Here is a 24,748-nt window from a genome sequence, read left to right on the forward strand (position 1 = left end):
TCCCAGCCGAGATTCCATGTTCTCCAACACCAGTTTTCCATCACAATGTTAAATCAGTAAAGTTATTATTTCCACATCAGCCAAAACAAGTTACAAAAATTACCATAAACTCTGCCCAACCTCGCTTGTTACAAAAGCAAGCCATTGCTAATGAATCAATGTAATTAATTAATGTAAGCTAGCACTTGCTGTTCCTCTGAAACCTGATTGAAAATGCATTTCATAAAACATACTCAGTGAATCGTGTAAGCAAAGGTGCAGCTAAAACAGCTACAAAACAATAGGAGAAATGCTTTACGGCAGGAGTACCATCTTTCCTCGAGCACCACTGCTGTGGATGATGTCTGTGTGGGCCTTGGCTACTTCCTGCAGTGGGTACTCGGCGCCTACCACTGGATCCAGCCAGCCAGCCTCTATCCCATCCAGCACTGCCCTCGCACACTCACACCTCTCCTCCTGCAGGAAATAAAAGGCAGCGTTTACCATGAGGTCTTCACATTTCAGCAAAGTATCAACCATTTCTGCCAGCGTTAAATCAATGTCTACAACCCAAGAAGACTTTATGGTGTTCTAAGGTTAAATCAAAATGTAAAGGAACTTGCAAACAAAGTACTTGTAGTCAAATTATGCTTTCACTCCTGTTTTTAACGTAGACCAACTATTTTAACAGGAAGAGGTCACAAAAAAAATCTTTAAAGTGAAAGTGTTATTTTCATACCTCAGTTTGAAGAAACAGACTGACTCCTATTATGCTAGATTCTTTACTCATGGTGTCTCTGGGATTGATCTCAATGGGACCTCTGCAGCCCACAACCTGTTAGAGCCATGTTAAAAGATAGTTTAAGTTATCACTGTCAAATTGCACAGCTAAACATGCAAACCCAAGTCAGTGAGAGAAAATACGTACCATTACCCTTCCAGCATGGGACAGCAGATGTAAATCAGTGGCCAGATTGACGTTGGAGAGCATTTCTATTATTATATTAACTCCTTGCATCTTGGTATATTCCTATCCAGAATACAATATATTATAAAGTTACTTCACTTGGTGTTTTGGTGCTGCTGGACATTTCACATGCTAATGAAAGCACACGTTTTTGCAGTTCATTGCTTTTTTTTTTTTTATTTTTACAGACTTTGTACTAATGCTGATAGCCAGTAGCAAATGTAGAGATGCTGAATTAGGAAAACTATCACACTGGGATTTCCTGAAAGGCCGCTGCATAAATTTGTTTGTGGAAACTTAAAAACAAGTGTTCACAATTTATTTTTTTTAAATCAATAGAGAGATGCTGCATCAGCTAGGCCCAATGCGTATTTACCTTAATTTTGTCAACATAATTAGCTTCTCTGTGATTAAATGCTTGGTGAGCACCATTTCTCAGAACAATGTTCATACCCTCTTCGGTTCCTGCTGTACCCAAAACCTTTAAGCCATAAGCTCTGGCAATCTGACACGCTGCTACTCCCACCTGAGGGGGAAAGAGAAGGAAATCAACCACAACTCTCTGCATTTTAAATCTGAAACATTTACCACTGACTTGAAACTTAACCCTTTCAAAAGTTTGCCTGGTCATGTATCTTTTCAGATACCGTAATTAATTTTATTATCTTAAAGATACCCCAATAGTATTAAAAAAAAAGAAAGGATGTTTCCACAGGCATAGTGAAGTTCTGTGTCTTGTTGTGTTGTCTACTTGTTTAACAGTGTAGCAGCCAGAAGGACCAACACATGGAAAAGGCATTACAGAAGAGGTGGAAGGACCAGCACAATAGCAAGGTGCTACAAGGGAAGGGAAGCAGATTGCTCACCTGTATCAGAAGATTCTGGGTTTACAGGGAAAAGCTTCCACCAAGCAGGGATCTCCAGAAAGATCCTTCCTCAGTGGCAGTCAGCCCTTAAACGAGGCCTAGGAGGGGTGGAGCCAGGCTCCAGCCCTTCTGCTCACAGTGAATTGCCTCCACCTGTGCTCCCAGGGCTGACTGGGTCTTTCCTCCAGGTGCTCAATCAGTGCTTCAGGCCATAAATCAGCAGTTCCATACAAACAGCTGTCAGCATTTGCTATGAACCCACATATAGTGTTGCTTGTCTGTTAAAATTGGTCCAATTAATACTGATATACAGACAAGAAAACTCTCCAGAAAATCACCTGCTACTAATGCCAGCATTATATGCTACAAAGAAGATTTGCAAGCACAATCTCACTAGCACTACTTCTGCACCTTTCACAGATTTAACGATATCTTTAGACACTGAATTCTCAGGATCTCACACAGCTTTACATTGCTTACAGGTAAGGGATGCCTTCAGAAAAACCTGACTTCAGAGCTTGCAAGATATAACCAAAACACTTCACAGCCAGACTAATTTTCAGATAAATATTCAAAAGAATATACGTTTTTAAGAATAATTACGGTAAACAGCATGACTTAGAAAAGATGCAACACAAAGACCTTTTCACTGCACCAAGTGCTTCATCCCTACAAGTCTACCTCACTGCTTTTGCAAATATTCCCACAACAAAAGTTACAGCTCCACAGAAAAACAGATTCATGCTATCTTCCTCAACAAACCAAAGCCAGGACATCCGTTTAAGAGGCCTATAAACTAATTAACTGCAGAAACACTACATTTGCCTATGGGGAAAAAAAGTTGCTATAATACTGACTGTCATTTTAGTATCTTAGAATGAGAATGCTTTCCCACGTGAGATTATCATACCAACATTTTGCTGTCTGACAAACAGTTCATAAAACTTTGCCAGTTGATGGCAGCAATTTGGTGCATCGGCAGAAGCTGAACAAGAAGGTGCAGAGTACAAGAGACGAGATGAACTCAAACATCACATGACGGAGATCTAAAGTTTTGTCACATAAAACCAAAGAAAACCAGATGTGCAGTTTCAAGTAGTATTCAGCCATGAACTGATGTACTCCAGTATCTCTCAAGAAGCTGGCTGTTAGTTGGTAGGAAAAAATACCCCAGAAATGCATACTTGCTACATATTAGTGATTGCTTTCCAGAAAACTGAGAACATCTTGCACATAATCAGAAATCCCAGCTTTCTGGTGTTAGATTTATCACATAGCTTCTGGCTCACCTTCCAGCTGCAGCAAGGTATTTATCACAGAACGCTTGGTACAAGGGGTCTTATTCGATCCCTCAGGTAGTTTCATGGTTATTTGGGATAACAAGGTTTTTGCTTTAGGAAAACAAGTATCCTAAAGCGTTTGAAAGAAAGACTTACTTTTTTGTTAATCCATTTACTGATATAAATGTAAGCAGAAATCGCAGAACAGAGGAAAAAAAGGCAGATACAAGGACAGAAAACCCCATTTTTAATAACTTGGCTTTTCAGAATACTTACACCTCCACTTGCACCATGAATTAGTACGCTTTCCCCTGCTTTGGCATGTCCTCTAAATGAAAAAAACATACAATATTGGCATGATGATTACAGTACATAACCACTATATGTCAGTGTATCAAATCTTATCTTACACGCAGTATTATTCCCAATTCTGGTCATGGCTAAACAAGTACAATCAGTCTCTTTGGAAAAACAGGAAAACAAAATAAACCACATAATCTATGAATTTCAGTAACATGCAGTTACATCAACACGTAACTAGCAGCAAGTAACATCCTGGTGTTCACCTCAATTCAAGGTCTTCACCTGCTACGGCTCTTAAAATAAATCACACTAGTTTTAATCACCTCCTCGGCCAAGCTAGTCCAGACTTCCAGATCCAAGCTCTCCCCCAGCTGATACACAAGCCTGGCTCTAATTCCTTGTGCAGTGCCACAGCAACAAACAGGCCTGCACAGAGGGTCTCTGTGGTACAGGGGCTCATGAACAAAAGAGATGGGTTTGCACTAAGACACAGTCAGTTTAATTAAGAAATCAGAGCTATTGCTGTTTTTCCTCCCTAGCTAGAATGCCAACGAGTACTGAAAAAATTGAACATTTAATCACATGATGTGTACTAAAGAAGAGAACAGACCTCAGAAGGCTTAAGATTTACCTCCCCAGGTAAACGCTGTCAGTAACTCACAGGTAATCATCATTTGACTGTTCTAACAGTATAGCACCTTTAACTTAAGGCAATTTTACAAGGCAATGAAAATATTGGCTTTAATATTTTAAAAGTTCAAAAGCAAAATGCACAAGCTTAGATTGGGCAGCTTACTTTTGGAAAAGAGCACGATAAGCAGTGAAGTAGGGTATTGCAATCGCAGCTCCTTGTTTGAAATTCATTTTATCCGACAAAGGAAAGACTGTATTAGCTTCAGCAACTGCATAATCTGCATATCCTCCAGAGAGCGTAGCAGTGGTAAAAACCCTGTCACCCCTCTAGAAAGCAGCAAAAAGAAAACAGAAATTAATAATTTCCCTTGCTTCCTCCCTTAATATACATTAAGAACAAGTTTGCTCTCTTCCTAAAAGCTTTCCTGTTAAAAATAAACAATTATCTTTGCCACAGAGAAGATTTTTGTAAATGCTAACGCATACGATCAATGCAACCAACGCAAACCATATGATTTCACATACTTAGATTCAAGTTACATGAGCATATAACCTGCACTCTATAGTGTAACACACAAACCTACTGTCCCATTAGTATTAATCTCAATGAATCTGAACATCAGAGAACTCCACCCACAGATTCCAAAAATGATTTTTTTATTGTTTAAGTGGAAAAAAGCTACACTCCTACTATACCCTAAGGTAACCAAGTTTGGTATCTGTCCTTCAACAGCGACCACTCAGCCAGCAATCGCAGGCAACAAAAACACCCGGCAGCAGCGGGCAGGCACCCAGCCCAGCGTCCATTACAATTCACAGTTACTCAGGTCTACAAACTACGATGAATTTAAGCTGTGTGAAAATACCTTGAATGCAGTCACATGTTCCCCAACGCTTTCAATTACACCAGCCACATCGGAGCCAGGAGTATAAGGTAAAGCCGGCTTTCTAGCGTAACTCCCAGAACGAATGTAAGTCTCGACAGGGTTTACCCCACAGGCATGGACCTTAATTAATACCTATAAAGAAATACATTTGCCAAATAGCATTTTAAAAGGGTTAAAATTTAGAATCCATAGGACAGGATAACAGCATTTTAACCAAACTCTTCAAGAGTCAGCAACAAACCAGCGCTGAGCTGCGGGCCGAGGTAAACCAACCAGCGCTGAACCGAAGCCCTGTCAGGCAATCCTTCACGTGCAACTCGTAGCCAATGCAACAGCAAAAAAACCAACACACGAGTTGAACGTGACGCCCTAGGTGGTACAAACGGGCGGACAACAGCTGCACAGCCGGGAGGGGAAGGGCTGCTCGGGCTCACGAACCTGGCCGTCCTTCGGAGCCGGAACGGGGACATCTGCCTGCAGCCTGAGCACCTCGGGGCCCCCGAACTCAAACACCCGCACCGCCCTCATCACGCCCCTCGAGGCTGCCGCAGCCATCAGAGCACCTGGAGATAAAAGAAAAACATAACGACGGATTGACTCCACGCTTCTACACCTTTAAAGCAAAGACACGAAACAACCTCCTCTCAAGCAGCTGACCGAACTGAGCCCCACTCCTGTATACAAAAAAAAAACAAACAAAAAACCAACCACCCCACAGCGGCACGGAGTCCCCAAGCCGTGAGAGGAGCTAACGGGCACGAGGCGGAGCGCGGAGACAACCACCGCCGCACGGCGACGCCGCTGCCAAGCGGACCCTGAGCGCGGCCACGCGCCGCTGAGCGGAAACGTGACCCCGCCATGCCTCGCTCCCCGCCTCCACCTGCTGCTAAAGCGAGCGCAGAAGAGCAACAGCTCAGGCCAGCCCGAGCAGCGCGGGATGCTTCAGCCACGAGAGCCGCAGCTGCGGGCACCCTGCACGCGGTGCCGCCTCCGACCTTCCAGCGGCGCGCGGTCACCCGGCGGCCGCCCCGCTCTGCACCGCACCGCCCCTCCGCGACCGGGGCGGGCTCCGTGCGCCACTCGCGCGGGGAGAGGTTTGTCCCTCTCGGGCTCCCGTCGGAGCGGCGCCGCGGCCGCCGTAGGCGCGTGGAGGCGGGCGCCACCCGATGGCGGCGTTCGGGCGGTGGAAGGCGCAGCGCCTGGCGCGCGCGGACTGCAGCCGGAAGGGCGCGCTGGACGAGCGCGCGGCGGGCGTGGTGCGGCTGCTGAACGGGCGCGCGCCGTTCTGCACCACCAGCTCCTGCGCGGGCCGCCTCGTGCTGGCGGAGGGCGGCGCCGCGGTGAGCGCCGGGGGCGGCGGGGTCCGGCCTCGCTTAGCGGCGCCGCGCGGCTCAGCCCTCCCTCTCTCTCCTTCTTTCCGCCCCAGGGCGATGGCGGCGGCATCCCGGTCCCGAAGCGGCACTGCCGGTGGCTGCTGGTGGCGCACGAGCCGTGCGGCCGCGCCGACGTGGTGAGGAGCGGGGCGCGGGGTGGCGGCGTGCGGCCTCGCGCCGAACGAGCAGCAGCGATGCGTTTCCAACGAGCGCCGCCTTGTCCCGAGCCGCCGCTTCTGGCGCGGCCGTGCCGCGTGACCGCGGTCCCCTCCCGGCTCCCAGCGGGGCGCGAGTCCGAGCGGGCAACGGTAACGTCTGCCCTGCAGGCTGCTCTGTGCAAGAGCAACGAGGAGAGGCAGAGAAATGGCACTGCGGCACCGTGCAGCGTTCTCCAGCCTTGCAAATCCAGAACACAACATCACTAGCACCTGGCAGAGCCAACGGTGCGAGGGAAATCCCTGCATTTTACAGTGAAGAAGGGTTCTTTTTGATTTTTACTCTTTTTCTTGTTTTCTCTAATGGCTTTATACCTCTAATTTCAACCATTGCATTTTCTCTCTTTCTAGCCTTTATCAGATAAGCTATGCGTTATTTAAACTGGGATTAAAAATGTGATCAACTACACTCAGCCATAAATGCAATTAGCCAAATCCCAGAAAGTGCTTTGAAGCTGAGGATTTGTAGCAACCAGGACCAACACAATGGAAAAGGCATTACACAAGAGGTGGAAGGACCAGCACAATAGCAAGGTGCTACAAAGAAAGGGAAATAGATCACTCACCCGTATCAGAAGACTCTGGGTTTGCAGGGAAAAGCTTCCACCAAGGAGGGATGTCCAGACAGAGATCCTTCCTCAGTGGCAGTCAGCCCTTCAATGAAGCCTAAGAGGAGCCAGGCTCCAGCCCTTCTGCTCACACTGAATTGCCTCCACCTGTGCTCCCAGGGCTGACCGGGTCTTTCCTCCAGGTGCTCAATCAGTGCTTCAGGCCGTGACTCAGCAGTTCTCATACAGGAGTGCATTTCAGGAAGGAGATGTGTTTGTTGGTAAAGAACAGTGTGAGGACAACATGACTGCTCAGGTGCCACGCAGCTGTGGCGAGGCGGCCTCTGCCCGCCCCATGCTGTGTGCATCCATCTGAACGTGCAAGGAACAAACGGAAGCACATTAAGGCGTTTGAAATCTTATCTTGCCATGAATTTTTGTTGAACCCAGTCGGTGTAAAAAACAGAATTACGGGCATTTGTGGAATTTCTGTCTGTTATGAACAGTGAAAAATTGAAAGCAGCTGAAAGAACAGGTTTGCTGGGATTTCATTTGCTGCACTTCTAATGATCTTTTCACACGCTGTGATTTTCATCACTTTGCTACTAACGGTACGTATTTCCAGTATTAATTGAAACATTGCCTATGTTTTTCAGATGGCAGCACTGGAAAAAGCCACCGGAAACGTCGTGTTCAAGTTTGAGCCATTTGTTCTCCATGTGCTGTGTCAAGAGCTGCGGGACGCACAGCTCCTGGTAAAATTACAGCAAGTACAATGTGACATTGTTGTTCTGTGACGTTTCGTGCTGCATGAGTAAAGGTTCTGGCTCCTGAGTCAGTTCCAGCACTTGAAAGTAGTCCCAGATGTGTTACATGCTTAATGACTGGGGCAGTAAAAGCTGATGGAGAAAACACAGTGTTCAATTTACATCACGTACTTTTTTAATATACTTTCTAGAGAACAAACTCCAGTGTAGCCTTCTCATTGGAAGCAGGCTGGCTCCTAAAACGTTTTTAGCTGGTGAGTCTGGGTTTGCTCCCACTGGCTTCAGTGATGGGTTTTCAGACATTGCTGCTGGTCTGGTTCTGGCATTTCAGCTCGTGGAGCAGTGCCTCTGCCTTCTGCTGTTACAGAATGACTGGAGAGCAATGCAAGATGGTTTTGCTCCTGCATTCACAGAGAAGAGAGTTGATTGGCTGCTTTTACAGCACTGCTGGAGCTTTACATATGAAAGTGTTGTGTGTCTCTATGTGACTACGAGCTCATCACAGTCAAACAATGCAGTGCCCACAGAGACATGGGTGTCCTGTCTGGACTGATGGGCTGGGATCAGACAGGCCACTGACTGCGGTTCTTTGAAAACCAACCATAAGAATTTGTGATACAATGTGGGTTTGTTATTGAAACCATTTGAATGGTTGAACTGCTACTGCATTCATTAGGGGAAATGGTTCTGAAAAAGAGCTTGGGGTTTGTTGGTTGGTTGGTTTTTCAAAACTGAGTTTATAAACTGCATTGCAGTGCTTCCACAATTACTTCTTGCTGTGAAAGTGTATACAGCTTGTTAAAGACATGTATTTGTTCTGCAGCATTCTGTGGCTATTGAGTCTGGGTTCAAGAACTCCGGCATTACGGTTAGCAGAGGAGGAAAAATTATGATGGTAAGTACTTAGCACTTACCTGCAAGGAATGTAAGGGAACACTTCATTCATGTTAACCTCAAATGTTTAAGAGCACCGATCTGAATCGTAATGTGAAACACAGCTGTCATGAGGCACGCTATGCAAAGAAATAACATTCTGCTTTAGCTGTCAGCAAGCTAAGTAATTGTGTGGGTGTCACTTTATTTAATTGTTTGTTTATTTTCTCCCTGTAATGAATTGCCCATATTACCTAAATAACCTTCATAATATAAAAAAAAAAAACACCTTATTCTGGGGAAATCCTTGCTTGTGTGATTGTAGGCTGTCCGGAGCGCTCATTGCTTGGAAGTTCCATTGAGCCACATGGGGAAACTGATGGTCTCTGAAGAATATATTGAATTTCTGGTGCATGTGGCTAATCAGAAAATGGAGGAAAACGCAAGGAGGATTGACAGGTTTGTTAGATAACACCAACCCTCTCTGTGACAGCTAAATCTGAAAGTGAAAAATGCATAGGAGGTGCTATGTAAAAAGAAAAATAAATAAAAAAGCACAGCCCTAAAGTCTAAATTACAATTTCAGTTAATTTTTTTTAGTTCAGAAGACTATAAGCTATCGAAGCAAAGATCTGTTACCAGCATGAGTTTGCAGGCTGCGTTTGCTGCTGAGTAGAATTTATCTAATGATAACAGCAACGTTTGCTGTTCTAACTCAGGAACTATTTCAGTATTCAGATTGCAGTGCATGCTTCAGTCCACTATATGCTTTGTGTAGTTTCTCAAAGTGAAATACTTGTGTGGAAACAGTAAAAGTACTAAGGTGTAGGTCACACATGCCAGGAGTCTTTATGGTTCTATTCTGGCAAGGAACAAAAGAGGCAGAAAAGCCAAAGAGCACAGAGGACACTAAGACCAAGTTGCACCTGATCACCAGTGCCACTGTGCATCAGATGCTTAATGGGGTGCCACCTTACGGGTTCTGTGAGATTAACTGAGTCTTAATGGGACATGAGGATCTCTGTCCACTGATTGACTTATAATGCACAAGCATTACCAGGAGAAGTGGCATGGTGTACACAAGGACACACTCATACGCAGTTGTAATTTTCTTCCAGAATTGACTAGGCCGTTGCAATGTTAGTTACGGTTTTCATAATATGTTTTGATTGTATCACAAAAGCATTCATTTCTCAGAGAAGTTTTTCAGATCCTGGGCAGCAACACAAATAACCGCACGACTCTTTCCTAGGTTCTACAAGGGCTTGGAGGCAGCCCTGGAAGCAGCGGGCGGTGTGAGCAGCTCGTCCTCCACAGAGCCAGGGCAGGCGCAGGCCGTGTATGTTCGCAGGAGGAAGAGGGGGACTGCCCGAGCGCAGGGTGTGCTCTGCTCTCCAGAGGATCGTAACGAGGAGTTGGAGCCTGGGGATGACCCCCAGGGCAGCCTTGATATTTTTGCTGGAATCACGCTATAGACTCTGCCATTGAAAGACGAATGGCAAACTGGACAATACATGGGGTGCTCTTTATAAGAGATACAAATATGGCTCTGTTCTAAGTAGTAACGCTGCTGGACATTACCAGGAAAAAAAAAAAGGTAATTAAACAGAATTGTGAACAGATTTAAGGCTACGGAAGCATAAAGAACAAAACCTCAATGTTTTAGGTTGTTTTCTTTGTTCCTAACAGCGCTGTTGCATTAACAGTCTTTTATTGCGTAGGCTGGCTGCCACAGAGCTCCCTGCTTTGCTGCAGCCTTTGGCCGTGTTCCCATGAAGCACTCCCCTTCCATGTGCTGGGGTTAGGCCTGCAGGGAAGCTCTAAAACCGGGGTTGTTATCCTTGAAGCTTTCAGTCCCTGTCGGAGTGTTGTAGAACAATGTGCAGCAATGCAGAGGGCCTTTTCAAAACAACACGGAGCCACTGTGTCAGGAGAGGTACAGCACTGAGCTGGGGATGAGAACAGAAAAGAACCACAGAAATAACTCTGCGTGCAGGATGCAGCCCAGCACCTCTGGGCCCTTTCCTGCGCCTGGCACCAGGCAGCAGGCAGCAGGTTGTGCTGCTTGCTTGGCCTCCCTGCTCAGGCTGCAGCCCCACTGTCATGTGCACTTCCCATGGCAGCACACATGGAGTGGTATTTTGCTTTGCAGCTTGCAGCCAGCACCATGCTGGTGGTACATACCTCAGAGATGTTTTTCTATGGGCAGGAGGTCACTCAGATGACACTGATGGGCTTCAGACAGTGCTATAGTTTGTATATTCCTGTATCCTAGCACTGGAAAAGTCAGTGCATGGGGTAGTTTATCTTGCAGAAAAAAAATGAGGCACTTGCAAATCTCAGAGCACAGAGTTAGGAGCTGTGTGGCTTGCAGCACTGGGTCTGGGGGAAGCAGTGTGTTTGCTGCGGCAATCCCTAGCTCACGGGGTGGGTCGGGTACTTGTCGTTTCTAGTACATAAACCTATGAGTTGAGGACGCTTTAGTTCCACTGTATAAATGTGGCATAATACGTAGCAGCCGAAGGGAAAAGGACCGGAGGGCTTTAAACAGATTCTAAAAAGCCTCGCGTCCAGCGGCAGCTTGCAAAACCGATCGGCGCGTGCCGCGTGGTGCCGCTCCGGGCTCGGGCTGAAGCGCGGCGGGGCTCGGGGGGCGGCGGGCTCCGTCCCCGGGCTGCACCTGGGGCAGCGGCACGGGCGGAGGCGCTGCCCGGGGCTGTTGGCTGCGTGCGGGACGTGAGCGACGGCAGCCGGGCCAGGCCCGTGGGTGCGGTCCGTATTCATTGCGGAGGGGACGAAGCACCGCTGTGCAGCGGTGCTGATTAACCTGAAGAAACGAAAGGACGTCGGCTCGGTCAACTGCCAAGCCTGGAAGGTGTCGGCGTACCGTGAGAGCCCCTCCCGGAGCCGGGGCTGCTGCGCGTTCCCGTGAGCCTGCGTGCACGCGCCGGCGTGATTCCGGAGCTCGGCGAGGCGGGGAGGTCCGAGCAGCCGCCGCCCTACGGCCCGGCCCGGCCCGGCACACCTCGGTTCGGCCCGGCACACCTCGGTTCGGCCCGGCCCTGCGGCCCCACACGGCCGCGTTTGCGCAGAGCGGCGCGGGGCGGGGACCTCTGCCGGGAGGCTCGCGCGGAGCCGCCGGGGCGGGTTCTGCCCCGCGAGAGACGACACTAAGCGCCGGTTAACGAACGCGGACCGTTCCCACGCGTTCTGCAGCGCCGCGTTCTCGCAACGTGCGCCGAAAGATCCGACCGAGCCCTGAGCACGCTGCGGGGCACAGAACCGCGCGGAGCGGGCGCTGCCGCTGCTCATCGCGGGGCACCGTGCTGGGTGCGGGGCCGGGGCTCGGAGTCGCGGTGGTGTCCGGGAGCGGTGTTCGGTGCGATCCCGCATTCCTCCTAAAGCCGTCCCGAGTCCAGAAGGCAGTTGGGTGTCTTAACCGAGAAAGGGAGCTTTAATTACTGCTGTTTCATTATTAGCTCCGGTTATTGGACGCCGTTAGGAACTTCATAAAATAAATAAATCAATAAACCGAGGCCCTACGGCAACAAAACCGAACAGTCGCGTGATTCTGAATAGAGCAGGGAATCATTGGACTTAGCGCTTCAAGCTTTGACCGCTGCGCACGAGGCTTTCCCGGCTGCCCGGCCTCCTCCCGGACACGCTCCGGCCGCCGGCGCCGCCACCTGCGTCCCCGCTCCCTGCGGCCGCCCCGCGCAGCGCCGCGTTATCTCCGGGCCCGACGTCCCCGCTCCGCACTTCACCCCGCGTCCGCAGCCCGCTCCGTTGCGGTTTAACGCGGCGCTCAGCGGCACCGCGGCCCATCCCGCGCCCGGGACGCGCGCACCCGAGCAGCGGCACCTCCTGCACCGCGCTTCGGGGCTCACGGCACAGGGAAGGAGCCACCGATAAGCAGAAACGTTCCTACCGTCGGCAAATCCTTGCCGTATGTAAGTGCGCGAGGCCTCTTCGTTAACGAAAGGGAAATTTCAGCCCAAGTTCCACATTTTCTTCGCTTTCTTAAAATACCGGAACATTTCTAAGGACGGCGTCATTCGCTTCGCGTTACGTGGTTCCTGGGCGAGCAGACGCGTTCCTTCACTGCATTCCTCACGCGCAGCGCTGAGCACCGCACCGCAGCACGGCCCCGCGCTGACACCGCTCGGCCGAAGCGCCGCAGCCCCCGCGGGCGGGTCCCAGCGCCCGGGCACCGCAGTTCGCCTGCAAGAGCCTGGAAGAACGAAGCGGAGAGCGTCGGGGCCGGCCCCTCGGCCCCCAGGGGCGTGCAGCGCGGCGCGGGGTGCTGCGGGACGCGATGTGCTGTCAGTGCCGTGAAACCCCGCGCTGCAGCACCGCACCGCACCGCCCCGCACCGCTCAGCTCAGCTCCCAGGAGCCGCTCCCATCACCGCTCTGCTTGGAGTCCTGCGCTGTGCGCTTAACAACGGGCAGCTACAAACACGTCGGGCCCTTAAAAAATACTATAATAACTTGTTCTACGAAATAGAGCATGCACTGGAAACTTAGCAAGACCTCGGCACGTTCATTTTCTGGAAATACACAGCGGCTTCACAATATCCCCGCAATTGGATTTTACAAGATGTTGTACTGAGGAGGAGGTTGAACTCTGCTCTACCGACAGCAGAACGCAATGCACACGGTAACGCTGCAGCGCGCTGTGCCTTAACAACAACAACAAAAACCTTTGGAAGGGAATTTCGGAGTCTTCAGAAAACAGGTAATAATGTCATAATCACGTGCACAATTCTTCTCAGCCGCCCGCTTAATTTGTTCGCACCAAACGCAAGCAAAGCCCCCAAGGAGCGCTGCCCGGCTGCGGCTGCGGGGTGAGCAGGGACGGGCTCGGGACAGCGAAACCAAAGCGCCCCGGGCTCCACTTTAAAACAGAGGGATGCCCGAATTTCACATAGAAATCAGACGTAAGCGTTTGTTCTGCCTTCTGGATGCAGTGTATTTAGAGTAACCGAGCAAGTATAATACTTTATTCAATCTTATACTGAAAAAAAAAAATCCTACTTTGTTTTCATTTTCTGCATGACACCATGAAAAAGAAAAGCACATCTCTCTCAAATCGAGCAGAGAAAGTTCCTTCCAGCAACCTGCGAGCACGCTCGGTAGGTACCGTAACGAGGTCCTTTGGAGACGGGTCCCCCAAGCCCGCACCGCGACCGTTCCGTCGTGACACCGCCGTGCCCCGGCGGCAGCCGCGCCAAGCCCCGCACCGCTGCCCCGCGGTGCCCCAGGGGCCGATCCCCGCGCTCGCTCCCGGCGGAAGGGAACGGCTCCGTCCCGTGCGGGCTGACAGGAGCCGGGCGGCCCCGAGCGAGAACCGCGGGCTATTCGCGGGCGGATCCATCCGCTCCACGTGCAGCAGGACGGGCTTTTCCTTCTCTCTAATTCGGCGCTTTCACGTATAACGTCGCAGTGTTTTAACGCGACGCGAGGCACGCGGTACGTGCACGGCGGAGCTGACAGGTGTCCGTTTTTCCGCTTCGCTCGCCGGGAACTGTTCAGAACGCCGCGGGGCTGCGCTGGACGCGGGGCCTCCCCGAGAGCTGCGGGTCCGAAATCGCGCCGCGACCTCACGCATCCGCGCGCGTCGGAAAAGCCCGAACCCGGTCCCCGCGTGCCGACGTTCCTCGGCCGCCCGGCGGCGCTTCCCGTCAGCGGGGCCGTGTGCTCGTTGCCCTGGATCCGCTGCCCTCTCCAGCCACGCGCTGCTCGGGGCGGCCGCGGGGCGCGCGCATCTGAGCCGAGTGCGGCGGGCAGCGGGCAGCGGGCGGCCCGGAGCCGGCACCCGGGAGCCGCCCGGCGGGTCCTGGCCCTGCTTGGCTTCCCCCGGGCCGGGCCCGCTGCCCGCCCGGAGCCCGCGGCCGCTTTGCACTTCGAGGCCGAGGCCGAGCCCTCCCCCGGGACGTTCAGAGTGAACTCGGGGCTTCCGTTTATTTTCGCGCTAAGGTTGACCACTAGCGCGTCTTTCCGTCCTACATTAAGCGCACAGACAACTCCAGAAAAGACAGCGCATCGTGTTTATGGCGCTTGTAATTTTGATACTAGAAATCTAGGCAGCCTGATTCGCCATTAGTGCCATAAGTGATACCGGAACTTTAACCCGAGGCGCTCCGCAGCTGTAGCTCGCTAACGTGTACATGAACAGGCGATGCTTCTACTCGGCGTACTCCTCTGCCCTCGCTTTATTCCCAGCGTTCGCTCTGACGGAGGGATCCGCGTTCCCTCCGCAGCCCGGGCAGCCCCGGCCGCAGCCCGGCGCGCTGTGCCCCTGGCCGGGGGAAGGAGCGCCTTTCCAATTACAGAGGCTGTGAGGTCTCAAAGCAAACAAACATCGTTACATTTTCACCGAGAGTTTCCTGAGGATGCGCTATTTCGATGTCATTTCAGTGGCTGGGCTGCTCTTTGGCCCCATACCGTATCGCGGAGTCTTTTTCACCCCATCGCTCCCTTAGAGAAGCCGCTCCTGGGCTTTGTCCTGCGCATGCCGCGTGCCGACACTAGGAGTCCTGGACACGCGCTGCTGCCACGCGGGGCTCAGCGGGGCCGAACCGCGCCGCTCTACGCGCAGCTCCCCCGTCCCCGACCAGCGCTGACGGCAGCGCTCCTTTATCAGCTGCTGACTTAAATAGATTTGCATAACACTGCCGGCGAAAATCAAGGAATGTTTACAAGTGAAATGCTCGTAGAGTTTATGTATGTAATCTATAATCTACTTTTTTTTCTATTCTTTTAGACCTCGGTTCCACTGGGACTGAATGAGGTCCTGTTTTCCCACCGCAGGGCACGCTCACTTCAAATGCTGCAGGCGCAGAGCAGGGAAGGGAAAGCGAGGGCAGCAGAACGGGCAGGAGGGCTCCGTGCAGGATCCGCGTTTTTTCCCTGCACCTTCTTCACCACGGAATGACCAAGGAGCCGAGGACACGCCGTGCTGGGGAACGCCCGCGGGAACGGCACGGTTCTGCAGGGAGTCGGGACGCGGACCGAGCGGCTCCGTGTTACAAACGGCCCTTTCCCTCTCCTTCTTATTGCCTAAGATAGGAATGTTCAAATTCAAGAATGTGCTTTCAAATCCACAGCACTCCGGGGTAATATTAAATGAGCTCTATTTAATAAAACACATTCCAAGTTGTTATTTTGATTGGAGCTTTATATTTTTGTCTTGCAATAAGTAGCTCAGATTTCACCGGGTCACTGGGAATTTTTGAATAGGTCTCTCTTCAAATCATGTAAACTACAGGCAGACAACAACAGCATCAGATGCCTCTGCCGCGCAGCCAGGGAGCGGGGCACCGGGCCGCAGTCAGGCGGTGGCTGCGTTTATCTCCCGAGTCAGTGAATGAGATTTTGCCATCCTTCAAAATGCAGTGATTGTCCTTGTCACGAAACATCTCACATCAGCTCGCAGAGCTGATTCATCTAGAGAGATGATGACATTCCATTCTGCCCTCAGTTCGCTAAAATAAGAGGTGTTTTGTTCACAGACGCCTGCCGTTACCAAAACACCGCCACGATTTCATCAGGGCAAATCGATGCAGGTGACACCAGACACAAGTCCCCATCTTTCTTTCTGTGACACAGTGCATCTATTTTTCAGTGCTCTGACACTTAGAACAGAGGCGCTGGATGCGATCCTGCGCTCTGGCCTGGGGCGATCGGGGCACTCCTCGGGCCCGGGGCTGGGAGATGCATGATCTCAACCCTCCCACTCTGGATTTTCCCTAGGAAACGCATTTACGAGCCCTGGCCCCATGCAGGGCAGCACTGCAGGACCACAGGAGGGAGCCTTCCCCTTCCCTCAGTGCGCCCCGCGCCGCTCACGCACTGCAGCCCTGGGATCTGACATCGCTCCCAGCTTCTCTTTCTCATGTATTTCCACTGCACATTACTTTCCTTCTGGTGTGACATCAGTGAGAATCACTGTGGTGGAAATGGTAGAGCGGCAGTGGGAAAAAAAACCTGACAAACAGCAACAGCCTCCCAACACCCCTTCAAAATAATAACGATTTACCAAATGGTTGGGAAGTTGTTATAATTCCTTTTCCAAATTATTGCTCACCCTTTAGATTAGAAATGAGGCCAGGGTTAGCAATCAGCCATAAATGGCAGGATTTCTGAAGTAGAAGCACTTCTCTGATTGTGAAGTGGAGGCCATTATTGCCTTGATTGGGTCTTTTTTTTTTTTTTTTTTAAAGCTTGCTTGATTTGAGGCTGAGAGCGCACATTCACTACTGCACTAGCAGCAATCAGAGCTCTCCTTGCTCTTTTTTGCACAGCTATTTAGGGTCCACTACTTTGGCACAGCTGCCACCTTTTAGCCTCCATCAAGCAGCGATATTTTGAAGCGACTAGCAGTTTATGTTTGTCTTTTCCCCTTCCACGCCTTTCCTTTCTCTTCCAACTCCCTATCCTTTCTTTATATATATATACATATATATATATATATATAGTGTGTGTGTGTGTGTGAATTTTAATTCAAAGTATGAAGTTGAACGAAGACAGCTGAAGCTGGCTGGGGCATCGCCTGGACTCCATGGCACACAACAAACCAGTGGTTACATGAGAAATGGAGAAGTGACAGTTTCCTATGACAGATGTCAACGGAACACACGTGTGGAGCAGCTGTCCAGGTGCTGCTGTAGAGTTTTGTTCACTCAAAAACCGCTGTCTCACCAAGAACTGCATTTCTACCTTCTTTTTCCAGAAGGCGTCCATTTTAGTGGCTCACTGTGCTTCCTGACTGCTCTCAGCTTTGCTCCAGAGATGTATGGCTGAGGCAGATGCTGGGAGGGGACAAGGGAAGCAGAGCACATTTGTTTGTCTTGCTTACAGGAGCAACTGATACGGGCACTGCTCGGTTCTCAGGTTGAATTGCAGGGCTTGCCATGGGGACTGAAGAGATCTCAGGATTGGTTGTGAGGGTCATGATATCTGCAGGGCTCGTCAGAAGGGTCAGAGTGACCACAGGGTCTGTCCAAAAGGCCAGAGCAACTGCAGGACCCATCGAAGGGCTTGGAGCAGCCACAGGGCTCGTCATGAGGGTTGGAGCAACAACTATCGACATGTTGTCAACACTGTTCTTCCCCTAGAACCAAAAACAGAGCATCATACCAGATGCTCTGAAGAAAACAATTCCATCCCAGCTGAAACTAAGACACCAACTCTACTGCGTGCCCACACCTGAGCACCCACGCCCCAGGTGGCAGAGAGCTGAGCTGCATGCCAGCCCCAGGGCAGAAAGCCAGACCCCACACAGACAGCAGGGGGACAAGCTGCTGCACAGCGTCCGGGGAGGCTGGAGCCCATTCTTCTCTATGGTAAGGGCTCAGGAAATCAACAGTGAGAACTATCCATTATGAGCAGTCTTATCAGTTGTGCTAACGCATCCATTACAATCAGGGCAATAGAAATAGAGAAGAAAAAAATGATACAAAATAAAGCAGAACACAATCTAGAAAAATTGCCCTTTGTCCATCTCTACCACCTATGCTAACTAAAGATGCAAGCAAGTTTAGCATCAGAAAAACAAAGCAATTGCAGTCCAGAAGCAGAGGAAGGGGAAGCAGCCCCCAGCCGGCAGCACAAAGTGGCTGTGGTGGGAGCACTGGGGCCCTGGCTGCTCACTTGCCTCCCAGCTGGCCTGCCTTGCTGTTCCCTTTGGCTGCAGAGCAAGTCTGTTTCATTTGCAAGTAACTCTTAAAGTCATTAACGAGTTATTTTGGCCATGCCAAGGAAGTACGCTGACAAGTAACTGCACCCTGCAAAGGCCACTGGTTGCAGAAACCTTACTTCGGGTAACTTTGACCTTTGAATGCTGCATTTAAGGGAGGTTTCTCTTTCACGTTGCCAGAGGCAAGATCAAGTCTGAAAACCCAGACAGAAAAAGAAAAAAAAATTAGACTCAATCATGTACAGTATCTAAGGGCTTCTCCTCTTCCTCAGAACATAACTTTCACTTACTTTCTTTTTGCCAGTGGTGCAAAGGCCAGCGAGGGGGAATGAGATAACAGCTGGGAAGAGGCACGTGTTCCACAGCATGTACTGGGGATTGGCACAAGGCTGAACTTCCCCCTCGCGGACCTCATGCGAGTGCAGTTTTAGAGAAATGGGAGTTCTGGGTAGGACAAGGGGAACATAGTTCTGACAGGTCTGCTGCTGCTTGTAGAAACAGTCAGCTTGAAGCAGCCGAGAGGACAGCAGCGCTGCAGCAAGCCATGCAGGGAAAGCGGCAGGGCAGAGAGCGGCACAGTTACTTCCCTCATCTAACATCAAGTTCCCACAACGTGGCACGTTGCATTGAAAACTGAAGAAGTGGAAAAATGCAACATTTTGAACAATCATTTCGTTGACATTTCAGCTCAAGTGAGGTGTCGGGCGAAGCAGTGGTTCGTTGCCTGGTACCATTATCTGTTATTTTTCCAGATACTTGTAAAAGAACACGCACCTCAGGGCAGCGTTTGCTACAAACAAGCAGCAGGGAGCGAGGCGGCTCGGGCCGCCCAGCAGCGCCCAGAGCTCGGTGCAGGAGCGCCCTATGAGCTCCGCAAGGAGACTGCCTGGCCAGCAGCAGCCCGTCCTACCTAGGGCAGGACGTGGCTGTGCAGGGGTTGCAGAAGGGAAAGGAAGCGATCCGTTTCATACACATTGAGGCCATTTTCCTCAGATAGAACCCCCCTGGCTTCCAGCAGGGCCCTTTGGCTCCGGTTACCGCCACAGGCAGAGGCTGGGCAAGGGTCCCTTGATCAGCCACGAGCTCCCTCGCGTTACAGAGGAATGCACGCCTTATTTCCCCCCTGAAATCCCAAGCTGAGTGCACGCGACGGCGAGAGCTCGGAGCTGTCACTTCACATTATCGGCTACATCCGCGCTGCGCCCCGAGCCCCCCGGCAGCCCGGCAGCAGGGCAGCCCGCAGGCTGGCAGGGCGGATAACCATCTCCGTGCAAACCCACATCCATACAGCCATGACAGCGGCGGACTGGGGTGGTCCTTTCAAGTCTGCTCCTTTTGTTTCAGTTTTACAGTACGATTACCAGCAGCAGTTTACAATTAAGGGAAATGATAATAACTGCATATTCTTTCACCTGCACATTCGGTTACGACAGACAGCGCGCTTTAATGGGATTGTGAAAAATCTGCGTTTGACCCATGCAAAAAAGTAAACATTCTTGTTCTGGATACTATATCATTATCACAACAAAGGGAAACTCCTGAAATCCGATGATTTAAACATCTGGAGAATGTTAATCACTTCAAAATGACGGATGTTTTTTATTTTAGCTTTTGACAGACGCGCTCCCTTCATAGATAGATGATTATTTACATAAATTACATCATCAACGGAAAAAAAAATCCAAAACAACTTCAAAGGGTAAAGAGCTTAATTAAAGGGTGACTTTCATTTTTCTTCTCCTGTAGAGCACAGAATAAATAGAAGAATTTGCAAAGGGAAAAGGTAACTGCAGCACCTCAAATACGGACTGCTTGTGCTTTGGAGGCACACATTGAAATAGAGCCACAGTGCCGGTAACTAAGAAGCAATGCAGAGCAAAACAGGCCAAGTCCTGCCCCAGCAGGCACAGCGTGCTACGATAAAGACACAGAGCCAAGTTTCAGCTCAGTTCTTTAAGCACAGCTTCAAAACACACGGGTTTGGTGCCATTCCAGTCAGTGCCTGCAGACCTGGCTGCTCTCTTACCGTGAATTTCATACTAGTAAAAGCTGTCAGCTTCAGCAAATGTACTCTCAATCAATCATATTTATTTGTTATGTACCAGGACTGCTCTAAAAGTAATGCCATAATGTTATTATGATGGCCCACAGCATCAGCAGTGGATGTTGGTGGTGCGGCAGCAGAGGCTGAACCTTCACACCAATATCCCGTTATGTTTTGTTGCTGCATGACAGATGGCAGCAAAGGGGCACAGTCTGACCAAATGGCATCTGAAACAGTGGTGTGTCACTGCATTCCTCCACGTAGAAGCAACGGCACCCACTGACACTCACTGATGTGTGCTGAAAGCGGATGGAGACCGAAGATTGGATGCTGAGCACAGAGAGGTGGCAGTGGCCACAGTGACAGTGCGTCACCTCTGCTGGTGCAGATGTTTACAAGCAGGCTCTTGTTTGTCACTGGTGAAAACGCACATCTCATGTGCATGATACTGTTGAAAAAAAGTGGAAAAAAAAACAAAACCAGTAACCGAGAATTTGGCATGACTTTCAGAGCGAGCAACCTATGCACATATTTGTGAAGCAGTACCAAGTTCACCAAAGGCAGAACTGCAGGACCAGCAGCAGGTCCATGAACCTTCTCCCCCAGTCCTGAGCCCCGATCAGGAAACAAGCCCCAAAGCACGGCCGCTGTGCAGCTGCAAGAGCAGACTCGGCTGCAAGGTTTCAGCGCCCAGCACTTCGTATACAGACAGCACTTTCAAAGAAGGCTGCAGGAAGCAAGAAGAGGGAAGGTGCAGGGAAAACATAACTGTGCAACGTCTGCAGAGATATCTGACAGCTCCGGACACAGCCAGGTGATGGCTGGGTTAACACAAGGCGTCTGTGGAGCACTGAACGCTTCAATGTTGTGCTGGAAGGACAGCTCTGCTGATCTAATCCGCTGTCACCACGCCGGTTAGAGCTGTCAGACTTGAGAACGGTCTGAACTGGACAAAGTATAGAGAGGAGAAGAAAAGAGAAAAAGAGGGAAAACAACAGCCAAAATCAGTGTGTGGCTGGGCAGGGTCGGCGCTCCCACGGTGCATGCCGCGGAGCAGCAGTGTGCTGCCTGCACTGCCGGGCACAGCCGTGCATTTAGCTGATCAGCTGCAATTTCCTCCTACACTCTGAGCTGATCTGCAAGCTGACCTCAGACAATTTGTCTTCTTTCTTAGAGAAATGTCATCCAAAAGGAAGCTATTAAGTCAAGAAGGTAATTCTGCAGGAACAGCCCACTGTATAAACAGAACTTGACCTAGGGTAATTTATTTCTGGTCCTTGACAAAGGAACTTCAGAGAGATGATCGATACATTTCAAGAGCTAAGTTTGTCAATGAAAATGTGAATGGAAGAATTTTAGACAATATTTGTGAGAGGACGTCTTCAATAGTAGAAGCTGAGAAACCGAAGAGCACCCTTAAACAAAGCGTTCCAAATCTGAGAAGATTTTCTGTCCCTTTTGCAGGATAAACATCCGTGGATAGCAGAGTGCAGCCCGAAGCTTTGCTGAGCAATATCTGACATCTAATTCCCCCCACAAATACATTAAACTGCTCTAATGCCCCTGACACTTCACACTACAGCAAAGGTTGGCTATTCACTGCCTTAATTCTTTACCAGCTTACAAAGGCTATAAAAAGTTGGAAATCATTAAAAAAAAAAAGAGAGAGAGAGAGATACAAAATACTGCAAGAAATCTGCGTTTCTACTTTACAGTGTTGAAATCGATGAATCTGGACTGCAGGAGGAAGCCTGTCTGCCTGTCTTCATTGCCAATGCTATGCTGACATTTTGCTTAGCCCAAACCAAAGTCATTTCTTTATTCAACACTCGTTCTCAGCACTAACAACTGGATGAAACGGTTCATTGCATTTATCATCGTATACGGTTTCCCAAGCTATGAAGAGCAGCCCCTTTTCTTGTCTGGTATTTACACTTACATTAAATAACATACTTTCTAGCACCAGCATGTGTAGTTCAAGGGACATATCAATATCAAATGTTTCCTTAATGACTGCACCTGGATATACATGAGCTCATTGTATACACCTACAACCAAGTTCAAAAGAAGTGGCTGTTCCGTTGTTTTCGCCAGCCAAACATGAATGAGCATCTGACAAATTCAGAATCTGCTTTTTGTTCTTGCTCTTGTCATCCAGAAAGGAGTTTACAACATACTGTGGGATCCTCAAAATCGACTTGAAAGCTACTGACCAGAGTAAAAAGAGAGCGCGTTTTTTAGCTTTTGACCACCCCACTGCTTCTGGGTTCCCCGCCATCAACTGGAAAGGCTCCTTTATGTTTTATGCCAGAGGAGCGAGTCTGTTTCTTGGCATTCTTCGTACATTCTTCCCTCATCCCACATTTTCCACTTGAAATTGCAACTTTTTTCCCCCCACAAGGGGCTCACTTTGTCTACCTGAAGCCAAAAAGCTCTGTTTTCTGTCCAAACTTTATTCCTGATGTAGATCCCAAACTATCAAAGGCTCATTGCACTATTTCTGGCAGAATGACTCACGCACATAATTTTGCCGTTTGGAACAGAGTGCAAGCTTTCTTCAACAAACAATGTCTTTCTAATATGATTTCCTGGACCTAGCCCAAGATAACTGCAAGCAAGGTACTGCAAACTCTACCTTCTGGGCACCGCCCCAAGGGAAAAATATAGAAACACATCTTTGCATCATGAGCCTGGCTGCAAGATAACTCTTACAGTCTGTGCTGGGCAGCATACAGGAGCAGAATGGGGCACAGGGACAGATGCCAGGGCCGCCCCCTGCACTGCTGAATGCTCCTTCAATGGCCTAGGAGCCAGTTCCCTTTCCACCTCAAGATCTCCCCCCGTGTACAGTGACTCTGGCGCCTCTGTCTGCACAATGCACCCTCGCAACAAAGAAGGCCAGAAGCACCCTTGGTGCCAACAGGAAGGGCTTTGCCAACAGGAAATTATCCTCCTACTCTGCTCAGCACTGGTGGGATACACATGGAGAGCTATGTCCAGTTCTGGTCTCCCCATACAGGACAGCTGTGAACATACTGGAGCAAGACAAGCACAAGGCACAGGGTGAGCACCTTTCATATGAGGAGAGGTCAAGTGAGCCAGGGATGTTTAGTATCAAAGAGAGAAGGCACCGGGGGAACTTTATGCGTGTGTTTGGATACCTGGTGGGAAAACCAAAGAAAAGGAAGGCAGGCTATACTCAGTGCTGCCCAGGGACAGGACAAGAAGAAACAAACAAGAACTAGAGCACTAGATATTCTATTTAAACCAAATAATGCTTTTTTGTTGTTTTTGGTTCTGTTTTTGTTTTGCTCTGAGCATTACCAAGTAATGACATTGGTGTCCAAGAGCTTGTGGACCCTCCATCCCTCAAGATACTCAAAGCCAGCCGGGCAAGGCTGTGTGCTGCCTGCTGGAGGTGGCCCAGAGCAGGAGTCAAGCTGACAGCCTCCAGTTGTGCTTTCCAGTCCCACCATGTCCATGGTTCTGTGAGCGCATCACATCTCCCTCACAGGAGCTCAGCCGACAAGGTCAGCGTTTGCTGGCTAAGGCCAAGGCCAGCTTGCCACTGCTGGGATATGCTGTGCAGAGAGCTGGGTGCAAGGGCCGTACAGCAGCCAGATCTGTCCCTGGTCCCACACCTCTGCAATGCAGATCTGAATCAGCCACACCTCCCAGCAGGGTCCCAGGCTGCCCTAACCCTGCAGGTGTGCTGGGGATGGGGGGAACATACCTGCACAGCTCCGCTCTGTCCCCAGTCTCATCCAGGGTTTACATCTCCACTCCCCAGCTCCCGGTTGGTAAGTGTGTAGGCATCACTCTGTGCCATCTCACCATTCCCTGCTGCTCTCTGGCGTCTCTGTCCGCAGATGCTGCCCGTGGAGCAACGTACTGGTTTTAATTGCTGACTTCATCAGGGGCTCTGTGCCATTGAAAGCTACACAATTTCCTTGTTTTCTTTGAGCTGCTAACCTCTCATCACAAACATTTCTAGGGTCACATTTTTCTTTGCACTAAATTGACATAGCTGTGATAAAATCATAGTGATTATACTAGCATACCACAGGAAATCTGGCCCAATTCTTTAATCCCACAGCACTCACAGCAGATAGTAATGAAATCTCATTTAATAATTTTAAATTTACTTTTCCAGCTCATTCATCTTGAATGTGATTTACTGTTGCATTGCCCCTCTTTTTCCACTTTTGACCATTTTGAAGGGTCTGCAACATATCATTGCTGAGTTCTTCAGCTCTTTGCGGAGTTGACTAAAAACCTTTTTCATGCAGAGTTGTTTAGGAATAGGATGTATAG

General features: G+C 49.8%; 3 protein-coding genes across 4 annotated transcripts in view; 2 read left to right on the forward strand and 1 right to left on the reverse strand.

Moving 5' to 3' along the window:
* The window catches only part of CRYZ (crystallin zeta), a 9,494-nt gene extending 3,564 nt beyond the window's left edge, over positions 1 to 5,930 (reverse strand). Inside the window, exons 1-9 of one of the 2 annotated variants that reach the window (XM_021405230.1) lie at positions 5,796 to 5,930; positions 5,354 to 5,478; positions 4,895 to 5,047; positions 4,192 to 4,355; positions 3,369 to 3,420; positions 1,323 to 1,472; positions 908 to 1,009; positions 719 to 814; positions 310 to 456 (exon numbers count right to left, since the gene is read on the reverse strand). In XM_021405230.1, the coding sequence (XP_021260905.1) occupies positions 310 to 456; positions 719 to 814; positions 908 to 1,009; positions 1,323 to 1,472; positions 3,369 to 3,420; positions 4,192 to 4,355; positions 4,895 to 5,047; positions 5,354 to 5,470 (981 nt within the window). In that variant the 5' untranslated portion in view covers positions 5,471 to 5,478; positions 5,796 to 5,930. Of the gene's footprint in view, positions 1 to 33; positions 457 to 718; positions 815 to 907; positions 1,010 to 1,322; positions 1,473 to 3,368; positions 3,421 to 4,191; positions 4,356 to 4,894; positions 5,048 to 5,353; positions 5,479 to 5,795 lie in introns of those variants that run through there. The other variant, XM_021405229.1, reaches the window with a different exon arrangement.
* Positions 6,063 to 10,349, forward strand: TYW3 (tRNA-yW synthesizing protein 3 homolog). The gene is made up of 6 exons (XM_021405231.1): positions 6,063 to 6,255; positions 6,342 to 6,425; positions 7,708 to 7,806; positions 8,642 to 8,713; positions 9,017 to 9,150; positions 9,944 to 10,349. Exons 1-6 carry the CDS (start codon positions 6,082 to 6,084, stop codon positions 10,164 to 10,166), a joined length of 786 nt encoding a protein of 261 aa, XP_021260906.1. The 5' UTR covers positions 6,063 to 6,081; the 3' UTR covers positions 10,167 to 10,349.
* LOC110402684 lies at positions 13,007 to 15,895 on the forward strand. The gene is made up of 4 exons (XM_021405043.1): positions 13,007 to 13,045; positions 13,218 to 13,428; positions 13,763 to 13,825; positions 15,504 to 15,895. Exons 1-4 carry the CDS (start codon positions 13,007 to 13,009, stop codon positions 15,893 to 15,895), a joined length of 705 nt encoding a protein of 234 aa, XP_021260718.1.

Source organism: Numida meleagris, chromosome 7 (genome assembly GCF_002078875.1).
Source record: "Numida meleagris isolate 19003 breed g44 Domestic line chromosome 7, NumMel1.0, whole genome shotgun sequence".
NCBI lineage: Eukaryota > Metazoa > Chordata > Aves > Galliformes > Numididae > Numida > Numida meleagris.